This window comes from Neodiprion lecontei, chromosome 3 (assembly GCF_021901455.1).
Source record: "Neodiprion lecontei isolate iyNeoLeco1 chromosome 3, iyNeoLeco1.1, whole genome shotgun sequence".
Lineage (NCBI taxonomy): Eukaryota > Metazoa > Arthropoda > Insecta > Hymenoptera > Diprionidae > Neodiprion > Neodiprion lecontei.
The window spans coordinates 37,278,435-37,296,474 of NC_060262.1; the positions used below are offsets into that span (position 1 = coordinate 37,278,435).

The window sequence follows — 18,040 nt, forward strand, 5'->3', positions numbered from 1 at the left end:
AGGTCTAATTTTTATTTTTCTGTAATAATATTTTATTCCGAAATTGTATTTAAACTTTATTTGTATATAACACTCAAGTAATATATCGTAGATCTAAAACGTTAATCAGTTTCTTGTGCTTTATTGCAGTTCAACTTTGTCGGGAAATTGCTGGGCCCCAAAGGAAACTCGATGAAACGTCTACAGGAAGAAACAATGTGCAAGATGGCAGTTTTGGGACGCGGCTCAATGAAGGACAGACAAAAGGTAAGCGACTTTTAATTAGCGCGTATAATTATTATACACATTCAAATTTTTTAATATACAATCAAATTCCAATGTCATATCGAAGATGCAATTCTGAAAATTGATCTTGAACAGGTGACGCGTGTTTTTTCCCCTCACTCTTTTGACTTTTCACGATATCGACACAAGTAGCAACCGGATGACAGTTTTATTGGCCCGCGTATAATCCCAGCGTTTTGCGAAGGACTTTTCTTGTACCCGCCACAGCGGTGCGGCTCCTTTGGTGCAGGATACTTAAACCCTGAGAGATGAATTACGAGCTTGAAGGACTTTAATTTCACGGCTACGACTCCGAATGTCGGCAAGAATTGCTCGGGAGAGAGACGGATAACAGTATAATGGGTGGAAAGAGGAGGAGGTGGATAGAAGTAAGGTGTAATATTCCGTGTGTAACCAGAGTCTGGCGGAGACGATGGCGCGTAACTTTCGTCACCGAAACTAACGTTTCTGCACTGTCTTGTTTTGGAACTTTGATCACTGCAGCTTGTTTCTCTAGTTTTATATACGGGCATCGTATAACTTCGCAAATTATACCCAAAAGACTCATTTACCCGGAATCGAGGAGGTTGGTGAGTCAAAAATTAATAATTTTTTACTCGTTTTATCACGAAATGGTCGCACTGCAGTCAGCGAGTTATATCAAATTCAGACATATTCGTGTGCTACGCGAAGATTTTGCCTCAAGTACGAGGAAAAAACAATACCAAAATTATGAATTATATTTGTGATGTGGAAAATTTATTTTACATTACTTTAAAATTGTTGAAAATCTAATAGATTCGTTCGATTTTACACCGTGGTGGGTTGTTTTATTGAAAATACTATTCTTTATCGCCCTATTAAGGTATTACCTATTATTCTATCTTTCAAAATTGCAGTAGTATTGATTTTGATTATAAAAAACACCGATATTAAATTTACTATTGACAAAAAAAAGAAATCAGATTCGTCAATTTCTGAAAAATTGTTTTCCTAACAAAACAAGCTCGTAGCGTGAGATTTCAAAGCCATTGGAGGTGAAAGATCGCAATATTTAGACTCTTGTTTATGAATTTGTTGTTAGTTTTTTGCTTTCAATTTGTGAGGAAATCGACACATGGCACAGGAATATATATATTTCATAAATTCTTAATCTTTGCTCGTCTCGTAACCGAATTAACGAAAAGTTATTGAATTTCTACTCACCAATCTCCTTAAACAAAAGTATTCAAGCAAGGAACTACAGAATGTTGCACGAGGAGGGCACAAAGCATAAAAATAATCTGTGTACACCATTTCGTATGCGGGAATATTTTTCAATCAATTTTTCTTCTGACGACGATCAAGAAAATCTGAACGCGATGGGAATTCAATTTAAGAACAGAATTAGCAATCATTCTCACCTTCGAAAATTTAAATGTTTTATGTTTTCATAAGCTTTCAACCGCGTCTTGAAAATTGATAAAATTAAATTGTCGTTGTTAGATAGGCAATCATTTTTCACTTTCAATTAAACGGATTCTGCACAACGCCATACAAAAGAAACAAACTTGATTTTAATTATTATCAGCTGTGTTTTAAAATACTCATCGTTCAAGATCAGCAGCATCACTTTTGTACGAGTGAAATCGATTCTTGCACATTCATGTGCTCATGTTACGTCGGAGTATATTCTCTTACGAAATAATTCACCTGAAACGGTTTGTTTGAATCTGATTCAATATATAAAAAAAAAAAATATATGTATATTAATCAACAGGTCTCGAATCAAATATTAAGAACGAAAAAGAAACAAACGAATCGAAGGAAAATAGACAGTGGTTAGGTATTAAAAATGAGCTGGTAATCTATCATATTTCTCTCGATATTTCTCATCTGTTTGAAACGCTCGTAAATCTTATAACTTATATACGTTCCGTACACGTGTGCAAAGTTTATATATATATACATTCGTTTCCATTTTTGATGAAACATTTTTCCTAATTCTAATTCCAATGCCCTTTACTTATTGCAGACATTTGAATCTGTCCCTTCAGAGTTCTGACCCTTTTTCAACCGATTTCCAAATACCCGAATATACCCTTCTCTCAATCCGATAACCGAACAACCCAGCCCCAATTTATTTTCCTTTTTTTCATCATTGGCGGATCGAACCACACCCTTATCGCTATCCGGCGAACCTACCCTGAGCCAACGTGTACTGAATACATTGAATCCCGAAAATAATCGCAAAGGAATGGAGAGAAGTTCGAGAAAATGTAGAAACGAAATTTGCAGAGAACCGGTAAAAGTCAGAAAATTCGGCTGAAAGTTTGAAATTTTTTACGGTAGTATTTTTTTCATTTTTGCCTCATGGAGTCTGCGTAGACGTTTTTAAATTCTCGTGTCGTAGTCGGAAAAATCAGCCGTCGCTGTGAAAACATGAACAAGTCTGTTGAAAAAATAGAGAATTTCGAAAATAAAAGTCCTCAACGAAACTCTGCAAACATATCACCAGGAATTATATATATGTATATATATATATGTATATATGTATATCAGTTGATGCTCTAAATTTGTAGACTTGTAATTTTACCTTTCCCTTCAGACGTGCAAATTGTATAATGCTAACGCTCACAGCGAAACGGGGGGAAAAGCAGCGCAATGAGTTTCAGTCCGTCACGTCGAATAATAAAACGTAATAACAGTTCTTTCCCTGAATATTCATGCAATCGTAAGTTTGATCAAGGAATCGATACAGAGTCAGCAATTGTCAAATCAAAGATTGCAAAAATATGAAATTTATGCAAATATATTGGAATAACGAGGGAGAACTGGAATTGAATCGAGTAATATTATAAATGGAAGAGTGAAGATAAAATTAAAGGGTTTGTGAAGTCGACTTTCTGCATTTGCCAATTTATTTGCTTAGGTTCATAATTGCCAATATCGCAGTGATAACATTATAACTTAATATCAGTGAAATCTGTGTGGGTGTGAGTGAAAATATTGTCTTATCGCTTCATGAAAATGAATATCATTTATTTATATTTCACCCGAATAACCTACTATTTTTTTCTTTCTTTCTTCTATTAGCTTTTAGGTTTCTATTTACACGAAACGCTTTACTTTTTCTCACGCAACGAGCGTAATATTTTTAATCTCTATTAGCGATAATTAGTAGGAACAAAGAGTGACTTATTCAGATACCAGAATTTTGTTTTTTATTTTCTTGTTTCATGAAAATTATTATAATTGAATGATTCAACGACAGATGCCGAGCAACGAACCGCGTCATGTCTCCTGATATTTGAAACTCATTTAACATTCTTTGAGTAAGTTTGAATGTAATTTTCTTGATGAATTTACCATTATCAAATTGCGTGATATGAATTTAATTATACTGTTAATACATATGTGTATGTGTATATATATATATATATTGTTCAGAGGACAGCGACTGAGATTCTCAGAAAACACTTATAAACTTTTGCGCATCATACAAATCTGGCTGTTGAAATGCTAGGTTTTTTTTATTTATTTATTTTTTTTCAAGTTTAATTGAATCACACCCTCTTGTCATCCCGTTGTCACCAAGTTTATCCTGCAAACTTCTCACATATATCCTAGCCCGCAAATCTAACGCGACTCTCTCTTCTCTCTCCATCTCTCCCCTAATATTTGTCTGTAACAAACTTTGAGAATTTAATAAGCCTAGAAACCCAAGAGCGGAGGTTCCCTCCGTGCTTCTCTGCCCATGCTCATGTAAACGTATACTGTAGCCATTACATACATATACCATTTCACTCCTTGGAAACGCGTGATGTATAACTATATTACACGGGTCTATGGCAATGTACTTTCCCCTAATATCGGGTAGAACCTATTCGAAAATAATTATCGGAAACTCAAACTCGAAACTCCTAAAACCCTGGCTTCTGACAAGGAAGCACCCTTGTGCCGATCCCTTAATTAATAATTAGTCAAATACACGCGTGCGGTGTGATATAACTTTGTTTTCGAAACAGCGACAAAAATAATCTGCAAAAAAGAACAATACGAAAATTGAGCAAACTTTTCACACAATTATTATTATTGTTATACATTGTCAGAGCCAGACGCCGAGTTTGATGGAAATCCGCGGGGTCCTGACCGTTCAATCACTTACGGGAACCCTTCGTAATTTTTTTTTTTTTTATTATTTCCTGTTTTTGTTTTTCGATTCGTCTCTTTCGTTTAGTATTACTAACCTCAATTTAAGGTACGAGCTATCCTACCTCCGGTAAAGGAAAGACCTTTAATATCTCTCTGTCAATATTTGAACTCGAAATACGACTGGAATGAAACAGTTTACTCATAGCAGATATAACGCTACTTGACATAGATCGGCGAAGCTATCTTGAAATCTTTGAAGAATTTGCACATAGCTTTCCGTTTTTATGCGTAACGTTCGTCATCATTTTTCTCAATTAAACAATATGTGTTACGTACGTTACGCTGGCACGTCAATATTGAAATACACGATTACAAATATTTCAGTAAGGTACATAATTATGTTTTATCCTTTCAAATTAGCTTTAAGGAAATTTGCGAGTATTTGCACAGATTTATTGGGCCGGTTTCGATGTTATTAATACGGATATTGAAAAAAAAAGGTGATTTAAAATTTCAATGGAACTGATTGTAGGTATAGAAATCGCTGCCATTGATTTTTGGAGATAAAATGTCGTGGAATAAATGCATTTTCGATATTAAAAGGCTGTGAAATTCGCAAAAAATTTAATTTTAAGCCTCGAGTTGAATAGATTTCAGAAATTTTTTTTAAAATTCGCGGTAACGATAAAAATTTTAGTACGTATTTACCGTCGTCGGTAGAGGAGTAACATGTTGTAAAAACTGCCTTTCAAATTTTATGTTTCGATAGAATGTACGGAGAGCAATATTCGTCTCGTATTTTCTCCTTGAATCATATACACGCTATGTGTACATAATGCCTAGCTTTGCGTACGGATTATATGGTTTATCGGCTTTCCAACAACTCATATGCGTACGCGCAACGTGTATGTATGTGTAGAAAAGTTATGGGTATGAATAGTGATAAAAACCTATTGTAGCGTAGGGTGTAAATGAAAATACGTTTTCAGAACTCTTTCCCGGGGAAATTTTCATCCCCCAATAAGCATATTTTCGCCGCGGTATATTAAATACAGCATATAATTCCTTTGCAACGTTTTATCTGTGCATTTTTGATCTCGTTGTTTCCCCTTTTTGTTACGTAATCCCACTACCTAATGGTTATTAAACCACGTTTCATTCAAAATTTGAAAAAATCCCCTAACCCAATAGTCGATCAACGTCTACTTCCATTTCGAGGAATTATATGGTATTCATATATGTATTACTAATTTCGGATTATTCTAATATTTACGCTCAATTTCGATTTTTCTTCTATATTTCCTTTCATTTCTCCTAATTTCTTTTTATATGTACAGGTATGTCAACTTTCAGGAACATCAGTTTGATGAATAAATCGATCCTCTCGATGTATATGAATAATATACAGATTCCATATGTGTATACTTCCTTCTGTTTAATTCAAATTCTTAAATATCGCCCAATTATCTACAATACTTGAGGTTCATTTTTCTAATAGTATATTTTCCTCCTGTTTTAAATGTGATTGCAGTTAGCAAAGGTAGTCTCACAGAAAAATCTCTTTCCCATTTTTTTCCCCACCTTGCACTCTCTTTTTTTTTTTTTTTGTTTTTTTTATCTGTTCTGTTACACGTGTTCGTACCGTATTTTAAATTCTTCCCGCGACTTTGTGAAGGGTTTTTGATCAGGGACGACGGTGGTAACGATTTGCTGCAGCGGGTAGGATGCTGTGTAATAAGATTGATGAAATTTCTCTCTGCACGCTGTATATGTACCTGTTTGAAAGCGATCCGGAAATTGTCGGAAATGAACCTGTTACCGAGCAAAATATAAATTGTGTAATAAGAGGATGCGAAAATCACGTGGTGTACATAAGAAGAGGTAAATGAAAATCGTTAAACGCGATTCTGACCCTCTGATTACGATATTATCACACCTGTAAAACTTTCTCGCTTTCGCTTTCTTCTTTTGCTTCTTCTTTTAAACTCCTCAATCTTCACGTTGCGTAGGTATATTCTAATCTCTGCGAATCGTTGGTACTCGGTTAATCTACATTTTATCTCCGTCGTGCCCCGTAGCACCGAATTCTAATATTTTACGGTCTTTATCTAACACCCCCACCTTTGACTTTTACTTTATTTCCAGTTTACGAAATTCTTGCGAACTTTGAATTTTCCCTGTTTTATCACCGATGTAACGCCTTTTACCTAATTCAAGGTGTTGAGTAATTTTTACACTGCGTCAATTTCACACCGTTAACCATTAAAAGAAGCACAAGTATCACAAATCAAGCATGGCACGTGTCGCCAGTAACAGAGATGTCGGATAAAATTTTATTCCTGTTTCTTCTACCATCCGTAAGTGAAATATTAGTGTGTTTTTCACGGGTGACTGCGGGCCAAATTTCAGTTCGATTTACAGCCAAGTTTTAGCTGCTCTTGTCTGTTTTCCCATTGCTTTTAGCTGAAAATTCTCCTCTTCCCTTCGAATTTGCCTGCTGGGTGCTTTTAACCGCGCGTATTCGAAATTCACGCTCCTCGCGATGAATCATCCGTGAATTGGAACCGTGCAGAACTATTTGATATACAGAATGTGAATGACAAAAAATAAAACTGAATAAATACAAAGAAGCGGATAAATGAAAATGAGTAGAATTATAGCTTTGGCATCAGTTCAACGATTCCGTGGGAAAAATAAGTGTCGCCACACGCGGGCAGTGACTCATCAGTATTAATTATCGTCTTGCCTACTTCAAAATCTCTATAATTAACTCGGAAGCTATGCTAAAATTTTTACAATTTATTCAACACTGTTTTTAACAATTTTTGGATCCCTAATTATTTCGCAATTTTTCTATTCTTTCAAATTTTGTTGTTTTTTTTCCGACATTTGCCAGTAATTTTGTGTTGATTTTTTCTCGGTACGTTTTTCCCTCCTTTTTTCTGATTCCCAAAATTATTATCCTTGGGCATTTCGATGAGGATGAAGTTACTGTAACGATGCAAGTTTAGAAAAGCTCGTTACTTTACCACCTTTAGCAATGTCCGAAATTTAGTGAATTACGATAAAAAATAAATGTACTCTTATTTTAAAAAGACATCTCCTTCAAAGCCATTATAAAATTGCGCAATAATGATTCTTCCCTGATGTTTAGTTACTAATCTCGGCCTCATAAATTTTGCGTCTATGTAGACGGCGTGAATTTTCTAACGTCTATTGTATGTAATATATTGTAGGCGATGATCGTTTCTTAAAATGCCGAATCGTTCTCCTCTCGGGACTTTAAAATTTCTCGAAATCATCAAGCTATGAGCGAATTCGCATAATTACTTCAGAAATTTGGATAAACCATCGTCAAAATTCATTTTAACAAGTTCGACCGATGACTCGTTGATTGATTAATTGATACACGTATACGTAAATAGTGCACCTACTTTGTGGACACTCCTAATTCCCTGATATAATCCTGCACTGTGTAATTACCGCTGCTCCTTGCGAATTCCTCCGAGTTTCCTCAATCTAAACGCAAATTGATCCGTATCTACCTTCAGCCCATTCTATTCCTCTAAAACTCGGTATATTCTGCAGGCTACTCCGTCTTCTAATCTTCCTAAGCTCAAGCCAAGTTCATGCCGCGTCGTGATTACTCTGAAAAGGGAAGTACCAACTCCTTCGATCAACGGAGAGATAAATAAACGTTGGCTACGTTCAAATTCTCTCCAGCTCGATATTCAGAGGGATACCAGAAGCCCTCCAAATTTTCAAACCAAATTTCTCTTCAATCGCAATTCAAACAATCTTTTTCTCTTAGTTGAAGAAAATTCGTCGGAAAAATCATGCTCTTGAAATTAGATATTTGTCAGCGCCATTGACAGAGATTGAATAAAATTTATAGACACGTCTAATAATTTTTGGTTTTCCACAAACAGGAGGAGGAATGTCGCCAATCGCTGGACCCGAAATACGCCCATCTCTCGGACGATCTTCACGTTGAAATTGCGGCTCTCGCACCCCCGGCGGAAGCTCACGCTCGGATCGCCTTCGCCCTGGCCGAAGTCCGGAAGTATCTTATCCCGGACAACAACGACAACATCCGACAGGAACAGATGCGCGAAATGGAGTTAACCATGGCCGACGATCCGTCTGCCGGCGAAGAGAGGCGGCCTTCGGCGAGGGGTGGTGGAATCCTGAGACCCAGCAGCCGGCCGACGGTCCCAAGGTCATCCAGGGGTTAGTTCGAATTCTCTCCTATCCGGATATTTTGCGAGTTTGGAAACTGACCGAAACTACATTTCCACGTGTCAGGTGCGCGGGTAAAAATGGAAAGAGATCGGAAAGTTGTAGGGTTAGAGTATCTAATTTTTATAAACGCGAAAATCTACTTTGTATCGAAATATTAAAGACCAAAGTATGGAAAGTTAAAATGTAGAATCGTCAGAATGAATAAGAATATAAATATACCGAGGCAAAATATACAATTTTAAAGGATATTTAAATTCTTATATAGTAAAATAGATTCTCCTGACTTTGAATATTCGATATCGTAATCCGTCTTCATTTTCTGTGATATTTCTACATTTTTAGCCCTCGCTCCGCCATTTGCCCTATAGTGTTTCGCGGTATCTTTTTCCAACTAGTTCGTAGCTGTCGTACATTGCATCGATATATCGTGCACTGTGTCTCGACGCTGTATGAAGTGAATTCCGAGATACCGCACGTGTGATCCTTTTTCCTTAAGCACACTCCGAAGGCTTTCAAGTAGCGTCTTCTAATCTTGAATATTACCCGTGAAGTATTCACGATCGTTTTGAGACTGCACGCTCGTCACACACTCTGCTGCTGCTGCTGCTGCTGCTGTTGTTGCTTCCGTTGCTTCTATACTCTAATATCGTACGTGCAGCAAGCTCGTTCCTGAAGGAGTTTACACAAGATGATACGCTTAATACGAAAGTGAAGCATATAATTTTTAAACGATGCAATTTTCATTCGCACGTATTATACAAGAAGATTGATCGTTCCATAAATCTAAAATAATTTTAACATTTATTCAATCAAATGGTTCAACCGTCGATTAATATTGCAGCAGCCATTCTGCCGCCGCCGTCGAGCCGGGGGCCGATAACGCGTCCAGTGCCGGCGAAGACCAAAGTCTTCTCGATACTGGATCGTGCCAGAGTTGCGATGGACCAGAGTTACGGGTAAATATCGAACATTATCTCGCCTCGATTTCTCCTTACTTCATTTTAATGATAATTATGTTACTCAAAGTATAAGGAAGAACCTCTTCCCGTAGGTACGAGGCGCCCACTCCACCGCCTAGCAGCCGGGTCGCGTCTCATCACGATTACGACTATCATCCGTCTTCTTCATCGAGCAGCCGTTACGCCGATCGCCATTACACCTCGTCCTCCGCGTAAGTTGCTCATTCAAGTATTTTATTACAGTTCGCATTAAGTTTTCTCTTCATACACTTTCAGCTTATTGTTAGTGGCTCGATGATTATAACCCGTCTAATTTCGTGAGCTACGAAATACACCCTAAAAGAGAAAATACAGAAAGAAAATTCCGATCAACGGAGATTTTTTTTTTTTTTATCTGATTAACGGAAATGTTTTTTATTTGGATTGTATTTTCGTTCAAACTATCGCCCAATTATCACAGATTTGTTACATATTGTATATTGATGTGAATTCCTTTTTGATCTCAGGGATGATCTGTATCCTTCATCGAGATATACAACGTATGAATACGAGGATGACGCTGTGCCTCATTCATCGCATGATTATTACGAATCATCGGAGTATCCAGGTACGTGAGATTCGCTACAAATATCATTTAACCTGATTTTTTTTTTATTTTTTTTTGCTCCATATTTTCAAACAACCTTTTGACTCAATTAATGGACGCATAGGGAAATTTTTTTTTTTTTTTTCATTTTATTTTTCAGTCATGTAACACATTAAAACTACCGTCAAATAGTCCAGAGTTTGTACATAAATACTTGTTCTGACGAAATTTCATTTCAAGTATATGATTTTTATATGACGTGATTATGTTTAAAAATGTAAATATTAAATCTTTTGGTAATAAAAGTTTAACTAGATATTCTAAAATCTAGGTGTGATACGCTATCGATAAAATTAAAAAAAAAAAAAAAAAAATCAACAGAAAACATGAAAAAATAACGAAAGAATCAAATTCTATAATCAAATCTTCAGATTTTAATTGCCATTCGTTGAAATGTGTGACGATTCTCGTAAATATATTAACGATTCACGCAATAAGTGTGGCAGAATAAAGAAATATTTGAATTCCTAGTGAAAATATCTGACGGTAATAAAATAAATCTTCAATTCAATAATAAATTCTCCCCGCAATTTACAGAATATACTTAAAAAAATAATCTAATGTTTAAACCAAAAAAAAAAAAAAAACAATTGTATGTCAATTCTGTTTCCGAAGGCTTTGCATTATTAGCATGAGGTCGTACGTTCATTTTGTCTTATTTTTAACTATTGACAAATTCAAATTTGTATTCCATCGCTTTTCAATGACCTTATTAGTTTTTAACGGCACAAAAGTTGGCAGAAATGGCTATTCTTCTAATGCTTGAAATTATTTGCTCAAGATTGATTATTGCCGTTCTTACAGCAGAGTAAAGGCTCGTTTGATTTTTACCACATTGCTTTTGACAATACGATGAACTTTTAAGAAATTTCAACATAACCAAAAGGGAATCCAGAATTTAAGAATAACAAAAATAGAAAAGTTAGAAATCGTTACAAGTGACTTCAATAAAAATGGCATTCTAAAGTTGTAATATTTGATTCTTTTTACTTTCTTAACAATTTAATATTGAGTATAAAGATTTAAAAAAAAAAAAACGAAAAAACGAAAAAAAATACTAAACATCACAGGAATCATCGTCAAAATCGTCAGATAAACTTGATGAATGATGACTGATGAATATAAAATTAATTGCCCAGAAACGTTGGATATTTGAGGCTTAAATCGAATGTTAATAATATAAATTGATTAACTAGTTGTTTCTTAGACAAACAACTTACTCCATCGTAGTTTGTTGTATACTTTCCTCTTAAATATTAATATCGTCGTTGTGTGAAATAAAAAAATTTCTCCTAATAATGAAAATCCATCACTGAATGACGTTCGCAGAGGAGTCATCGAGCCGCGCGTGGAAATCGTACAAGACCACCACCACATCGAGCTCAAGCTCGCGCTACCGCACTGCTCCGTATTCCCGTCCGTCCAAGTAAAAGTCTTGATAATGATTATTATTTCCCCCTCCTTTATACGATCATTACACGCATACCTGCCTTCCTCCTCCCCACCTTTCCTTAACCGTTACACTGCAAGTGTATAAAGATTACCAACCTTAGCTTTATCATTCTTACGATTGAAAGTAAAAAACATAAAAAAAACTGGGTTTAAAGAACGTATGAATGAAACAGCTACGATTAAGAAGGTCAAAATGGCATAAGAAATAAAAATGATAATTCAAATAACGAACAAGAGCGTTAGGACAAAGACGGGCGTATTTTAAAAATACACGAAAAAAAGAAATATAAAACCTACGACATCAGTACGTTTGTATTTAATTAAAACTTTTGATTCGTCGAAAGTGTACGTCTAACAATACAAGCAAGAAATATTTAATAATAAATATTGACGCACGGAGTATTGACAACTACTCGCCCAAAATATCTCGTGAAGTATTGTTCTGAAATAATTCTGTCTCGATTTGTTTTCTGTTGCGTTTTTTTTTCCGCAATATACTTTCAGTCCAAAAATAGAATACGTCAGCAAGAGTTTGTTACTCTATAAATATATATATATATATAAAAAAAAGATATAATGAACAGAAAAAAATCAGGCGTAAACCGGTAACTCGATTCGTGATCATCTCCATAATGTATTGTTTTCCTTAATTATTTTCATATGGACGCTAAAAAATTAAAAGTAAAGGGAGAAGGGGGGGAGGTGTATTTAATTTCTCTGAAAGTATGTCACCCAATCCTATAATCCTCTCCCGAAATAAGACGACGTGGCTGCGGAAGCTAACTAATGACGATGGGTTAAGGATGAAGAGGATCCAATACATGTGGGGCGTAAAATAAGTAAACACTTAGATAAGAAAGTTAAGGTCCTTTATTTGTAATGATGATGATAATAATAATCGTAATCTTTGTAAGGGTAAGATGATAATTATTGGTCAATATTATAATACCATTTCAACAAATAAAAAAATTTTGTCATTTTTTTAATCGAAAGTGAGCACATAACTTGATATACTAAACTGACAATTGACTGAAATAAAGAAGGAAAACAAAAGTAATTAAAAATTATCGAACGGTACCCAAGTCAGTCAACAATTGTGTAAACAGTAATTAATAATGAAATGAGCATAGATATATATACAAATAAATATGCAATTGAAAATAAAAATATATTCAACGCTAATAAGGCTCTTTAGAATTAAATCGAACAATTATTATATTCGATTGTGGGAATAGAAGCTACAGTCAGTAATTAATGTCCGTAATACATATATGTATAAGTATATAGATACTTTAAATATCTTAAAAAAAAAAAAAAAATATGTTTAAAAAGAAAAATCTGTGTGTTTAACTATCGATGACATCTAATAGTTGCATTAGTGAAACAAGATGAAAAACAAGAAAACAATGGAACTATTATGAACAAGATTTGTACACGTAAATAACATTTTATCAAACACCTTACATAGGAAAAATTAAATATTCAAATTAAAAAAGAAACAAAAAAAAAAAATTGAAATATGAAAAATGAAAAAAGCACACACCCAAACACACACCTACATATTCTACAATGTAATTGTCGATAAAAATAAAAATACGAATAAAATAATAAAACCTGATATTCTGTTTTTGTATAAAAATGTTAATAACGTATTCCGATTAATATTATGATGTTAAACTAAAACGTGTTCATCACCGACTACGATTCTACCCGAACATGGAATTCGAGTCGTAACGCAAAGTATATTTAACAAAAATGCAACATCCGCGCGATCGAAAAGTTAAAAACTTAATATATGTCCTTATAGTAATATATTTTCTATACCACGCACGCTCGATTTGCGTGATATTCAAATAGTAAGCAACGCTTTTCGTACTTTTCGACTATCGATAAGAGTTTGTACTTGTTTTTCACAATTTTGCCTTTGATTTCATATAATTAATTTTTTGCGTATAAGGTTTCTCTACAGAAGTGACATAATCTTAATCGGAAGATAAACGAATAATTGTTGAAGTGTAAATTATATACTTTGATTTTTGTAGTCTTATTCAAGGTAATAATTAACGTTTCTACGTCCTTCATTTTTCTTCTTAATATCTGCTTCTTTATTTTTCGGGTGAGAGATCAAGCAACGATTCAGAGATTAACTCGTCATCTGTCAAAACTGGGTTTTCGTTTTGAAGGACATGTATAAAATATAATAAGAGAAAATCGTAAATATGGTAAAACGAATTGGTACAGGACTGTATCTCGTTCATGTGTAAAATGAAGACAACGGCGCTGTTTGTTATCTCTCTTCTAATGCTATATTCTCACTTTATTCTTGTCAGGTGTATAGAAGATCCTTGATCGCGTGGGAACGCGTACTTGCCGAAAAAAAAACTTCAAAAGTTTTTGGTCTCTGAGGCGTCGGACCATGAAGTGCCTTAATGTAAGTATACTGCCATGATTTCAGCTCAATGATATCAACCAAGCAATTTATCTAACTACTCGAAAAATTGCTGAATTACATTTTGACTATGCTTCGCTCTGTGTCAAGTTGAAGTGAATAACTGCCAATTTTCTCTTCATCACCTGCACGCGTTGAACCTTTCTTCGTTTCTATCTTTTTGTGGTATCTCTTTACCTTGGTACAATCTGGCAAATTAGATTCAGGGTCACGCGGTGAACATAAATAATTCAACTGTCTTTCCATCTTCTCGTTAACTTATTCAGTATTTGAAGATCAAAATAAATATTAGTCTTGAATTTCAAGAGACTTCCATCCCACAGTAGCACGGATTTGTTCACGCGTTTTTACGGCCTCTCTAAAGCTGGCTTCGTTTTGATGTTTTAGCCAATTCTTGTTAGAAGCTTTTCGAACGATCATGTCACATGCAGCACCGTTGCTGTTTATCTAATTTGTCTAAACTATTAGCCACTTTTTCACATCGATCGCTGTGAATACATTATGAGCTGCTTTTCCGCTATAGCTGCAGTCACACGAACCTTCTTTTCTCAAATGTTTTATTCCAGCTTATAACTTGTGTGACATTTTTTGCAATTTAAAAGCTTGCTGGTTTGAGTTTATGGTAATTTTTAAATTTTAAGCGTGGCTTGAAACGTTGCTACTGGATTAACAAGCAAGGAAAATCTATGTTTGGACATGGTATTATTTTAAACTAAAGAAAACTTGGTTTCAACGGTATCATTGAGCAACATGGCAAAGCTATAAGTAACATTGAAGTAATCTACCACTTTTTAATATTCGAGGAGATTATCATTCGATTCCTTGTCATTCTCGTTTACCATTATTTTACAAGACTGATATTTATGAGATAGAATAGTGTATTTCCAGGTCGAAGATTCATGGGGAACCAACACACATGGACACGTCTCGCGCGGACGTGTGATGTTTTACATTATAAGCAAAAACGGTGCAGACGCTACTGCAACGTTAATATATATGTGATGACTTATTTAATGATAATATATTTAAAAAAAAATTAATAAATCGTTGTGACATTATATTTATACGAATATATCAAACATCTCGTTTATTTGTCACCACCTTCACCTCAACGTTCACTGAAGAACATAAAGACCGATACCCCTGGATAAATTTTTGTGGGTAGTTTTCGGCGGGCAAGTGGGCCCAGGTGGGCCTGAGAGCGTAGGTTTCTGCTCTATCGACTCTACTTAACGAGCTCGCACCGACAGCACCGACATTCGTAGCAGCCAAAGTAGTGTCAGCATGAAAGCTTGACATTAAGTCGGTACAAAGTGAGTACGTAAGACTATTAGTCGACTGCGATTTAGAAATGTCGATCAGCTCGATCATCCCCGTGAAAAGACGCGTAACCGCGTCCACCGCCAACCACCCCAACTACCTTCGAGCACCTCAAACCACCGTCAACCACCTCCTCCCACCTCCGACCACCTTAATCCTCCACGACCACTTCGTACCCGTCCTCCTCCTCCTCGCGCCCCTCGTCATACTCGTCCTCGTCGTCGTCCTCGACCACCGCCGATCACCACCAACCACCACCAAACACCTCCAATGTTGACTGAAGAATATAAAGACAGTTGCCCTAATGGGCTTTGGTGTGACAACCGAAAATCGTCGTGCTCTTGCGCTCCCTGAGGTGTTCCAACGATAGAATTGAAAACATATTGCAGAACATCAAAGAGTTACCGATTTCGACATGATGCTGGCTGCATTCACCTTCCGAGTAACACAGTCTTCGCAACGATAAGCCCTAGCCAGTACTTAGCCTGTGTGTATTTACCGACTTTTTTCAGCAGGTGCTTTTTGCTTCATAATTTCTCTCCTCTTGATCCCACGCTCTTTTCGCTGCGTTTTCTGAGTTCCTAGGGGTCTAATTAGTCAGATAAGGGTCATTCAAATCGAATCTGAGACCAAAAAATTTCGGCTCCAAAATCGAAGAAAAGTAAGGCTAACCCCTTTGCATTTTTGGCGAAAATTTTCGCGATTTTGAAAAGTGCCGGAATAAATTCTTTCATGCGGAATTCCGACGTAATTTTGCGAGAGAAATCGATTGGGTGCAGTCACAGTTCGCTGCGATCAACGCATCAGAAGTTACAGCCAAAAAACGAGACCTGAGTTTTCGACATTTTTCAGCAGGTGCTTTTTGCTTCATAATTTCTCTCCTCTTGATCCCACGCTCTTTTCGCTGCGTTTTCTGAGTTCCTAGGGGTCTAATTAGTCAGATAAGGGTCATTCAAATCGAATCTGAGACCAAAAAATTTCGGCTCCAAAATCGAAGAAAAGTAAGGCTAACCCCTTTGCATTTTTGGCGAAAATTTTCGCGATTTTGAAAAGTGCCGGAATAAATTCTTTCATGCGGAATTCCGACGTAATTTTGCGAGAGAAATCGATTGGGTGCAGTCACAGTTCGCTGCGATCAACGCATCAGAAGTTACAGCCAAAAAACGAGACCTGAGTTTTCGACATTTTTCGGCAGGTGCTTTTTGCTTCATAATTTCTCTCCTCTTGATCCCACGCTCTTTTCGCTGCGTTTTCTGAGTTCCTAGGGGTCTAATTAGTCAGATAAGGGTCATTCAAATCGAATCTGAGACCAAAAAATTTCCAATATGTTTTCAATTCTGTCGTTGGAACACCTCAGGGAGCGCAAGAGCACGACGATTTTCGGTTGTCACACCAAAGCCCATTAGGGCAACTGTCTTCATATTTTTCGGCCAACGACCTGAAATAGAATCCAAAAAAAAATCGCCATAATATCACAAGTTCTAGAACCGTGATTGATAGTGATAAACATGGAATACCGGAAACCAGAGGTAAATCAACGTTTCCATAACAGTCCAGCAAAGTTAGGATCAAACTAGTCATCGAAGTGAACAGTAAATTTTTCATTTATTATAAAACAATATTGGCAAATACTGAAATTACATTGCTTTCAATTTACGTCGTTTAGGTGATAAATTATACATTATATAATATGATAACTGAAAGTAATTTGGATCTATTTACATGGAAATGAAATAATAATAATAATAATACAAAATGAGCATTAATAATAATAATATTAATATTACAAAGTATAAGTGATCGTGTGGATTTGGTACACAACAATATCTAAATCGATTTGCACTAAACGTCTATTTCTTTTTATTGGAAGCATGTAATGATGTGTAGGATGGCTGATCAGTAAAAAAATTGAACAACATGACACATGACAAGATCGATAATTTTTCTTACCCATGTTTTCTGTTCTGTATTTTGCCAAGTCATAGTGCACAAGAGTGAAACTGTTTACTTTCGACTTTCGTAATTTCATGCAACGAAGAATAGCAGTTTAAAAATGAAGTTGTCAGAGCTGCGCGGTAAAAAAAAAACATGAAATAAAAATGGAAGATATTGACGTAAATTAATGGTGTAGTTATGATTTTGTGAAAAGTTAATTGTAGAAATGTAAGGGCCCCTCAAGTGAAATTTGTTAATTATCAGCAATAATGTTATATTACTTAGAAACAATATTCTTATTTATTTATCACACACCAATATACAAAAATGAACCGTATTAATATCAGAATATAATATACTACTAAATTCAAATATTCATTTAATAATAGATAATATCCGAGTATCTTACAAAAAGATTAAGAACGATGCTTGATTGCGGGAAAAAAATAACAAAAATAATAAATCATCGACAACATTCTTTACAAGGTTGGCACAGAAATTCTGGTAGAAAATTCGCTCTTCTACACATGGTCTATGTTTATATTTATATTTATATATACATATATATATGTATATATATGTATATATATAATAGGCGGTTATAAATAATTATTCGTCTTTAATTTACGGACCTTAAAG

The 18,040-nt window shown here is 35.4% G+C and overlaps 1 protein-coding gene across 8 annotated transcripts in view; it reads left to right on the forward strand.

Moving 5' to 3' along the window:
• The window catches only part of LOC107216996 (KH domain-containing, RNA-binding, signal transduction-associated protein 2), a 68,837-nt gene extending 53,612 nt beyond the window's left edge, over nucleotides 1-15,225 (forward strand). The window contains exons 3-9 of one of the 8 annotated variants that reach the window (XR_006903486.1): nucleotides 127-246; nucleotides 8,328-8,628; nucleotides 9,482-9,596; nucleotides 9,677-9,811; nucleotides 10,106-10,206; nucleotides 14,028-14,128; nucleotides 15,024-15,225. Coding sequence is in view for 6 of the 8 variants with exons in the window: in XM_046735038.1 (XP_046590994.1) it covers nucleotides 127-246; nucleotides 8,328-8,628; nucleotides 9,482-9,596; nucleotides 9,677-9,811; nucleotides 10,106-10,206; nucleotides 11,575-11,675 (873 nt within the window). In the remaining 2 variants the exon portion in view is untranslated. Of the gene's footprint in view, nucleotides 1-126; nucleotides 247-8,327; nucleotides 8,629-9,481; nucleotides 9,597-9,676; nucleotides 9,812-10,105; nucleotides 10,207-10,345; nucleotides 11,325-11,574; nucleotides 13,246-14,027 lie in introns of those variants that run through there. The other 7 variants (XR_006903487.1, XM_046735043.1, XM_046735038.1 and 4 more) reach the window with 7 other exon arrangements.
• Nucleotides 15,226-18,040: the final 2,815 nt, after the last annotated feature.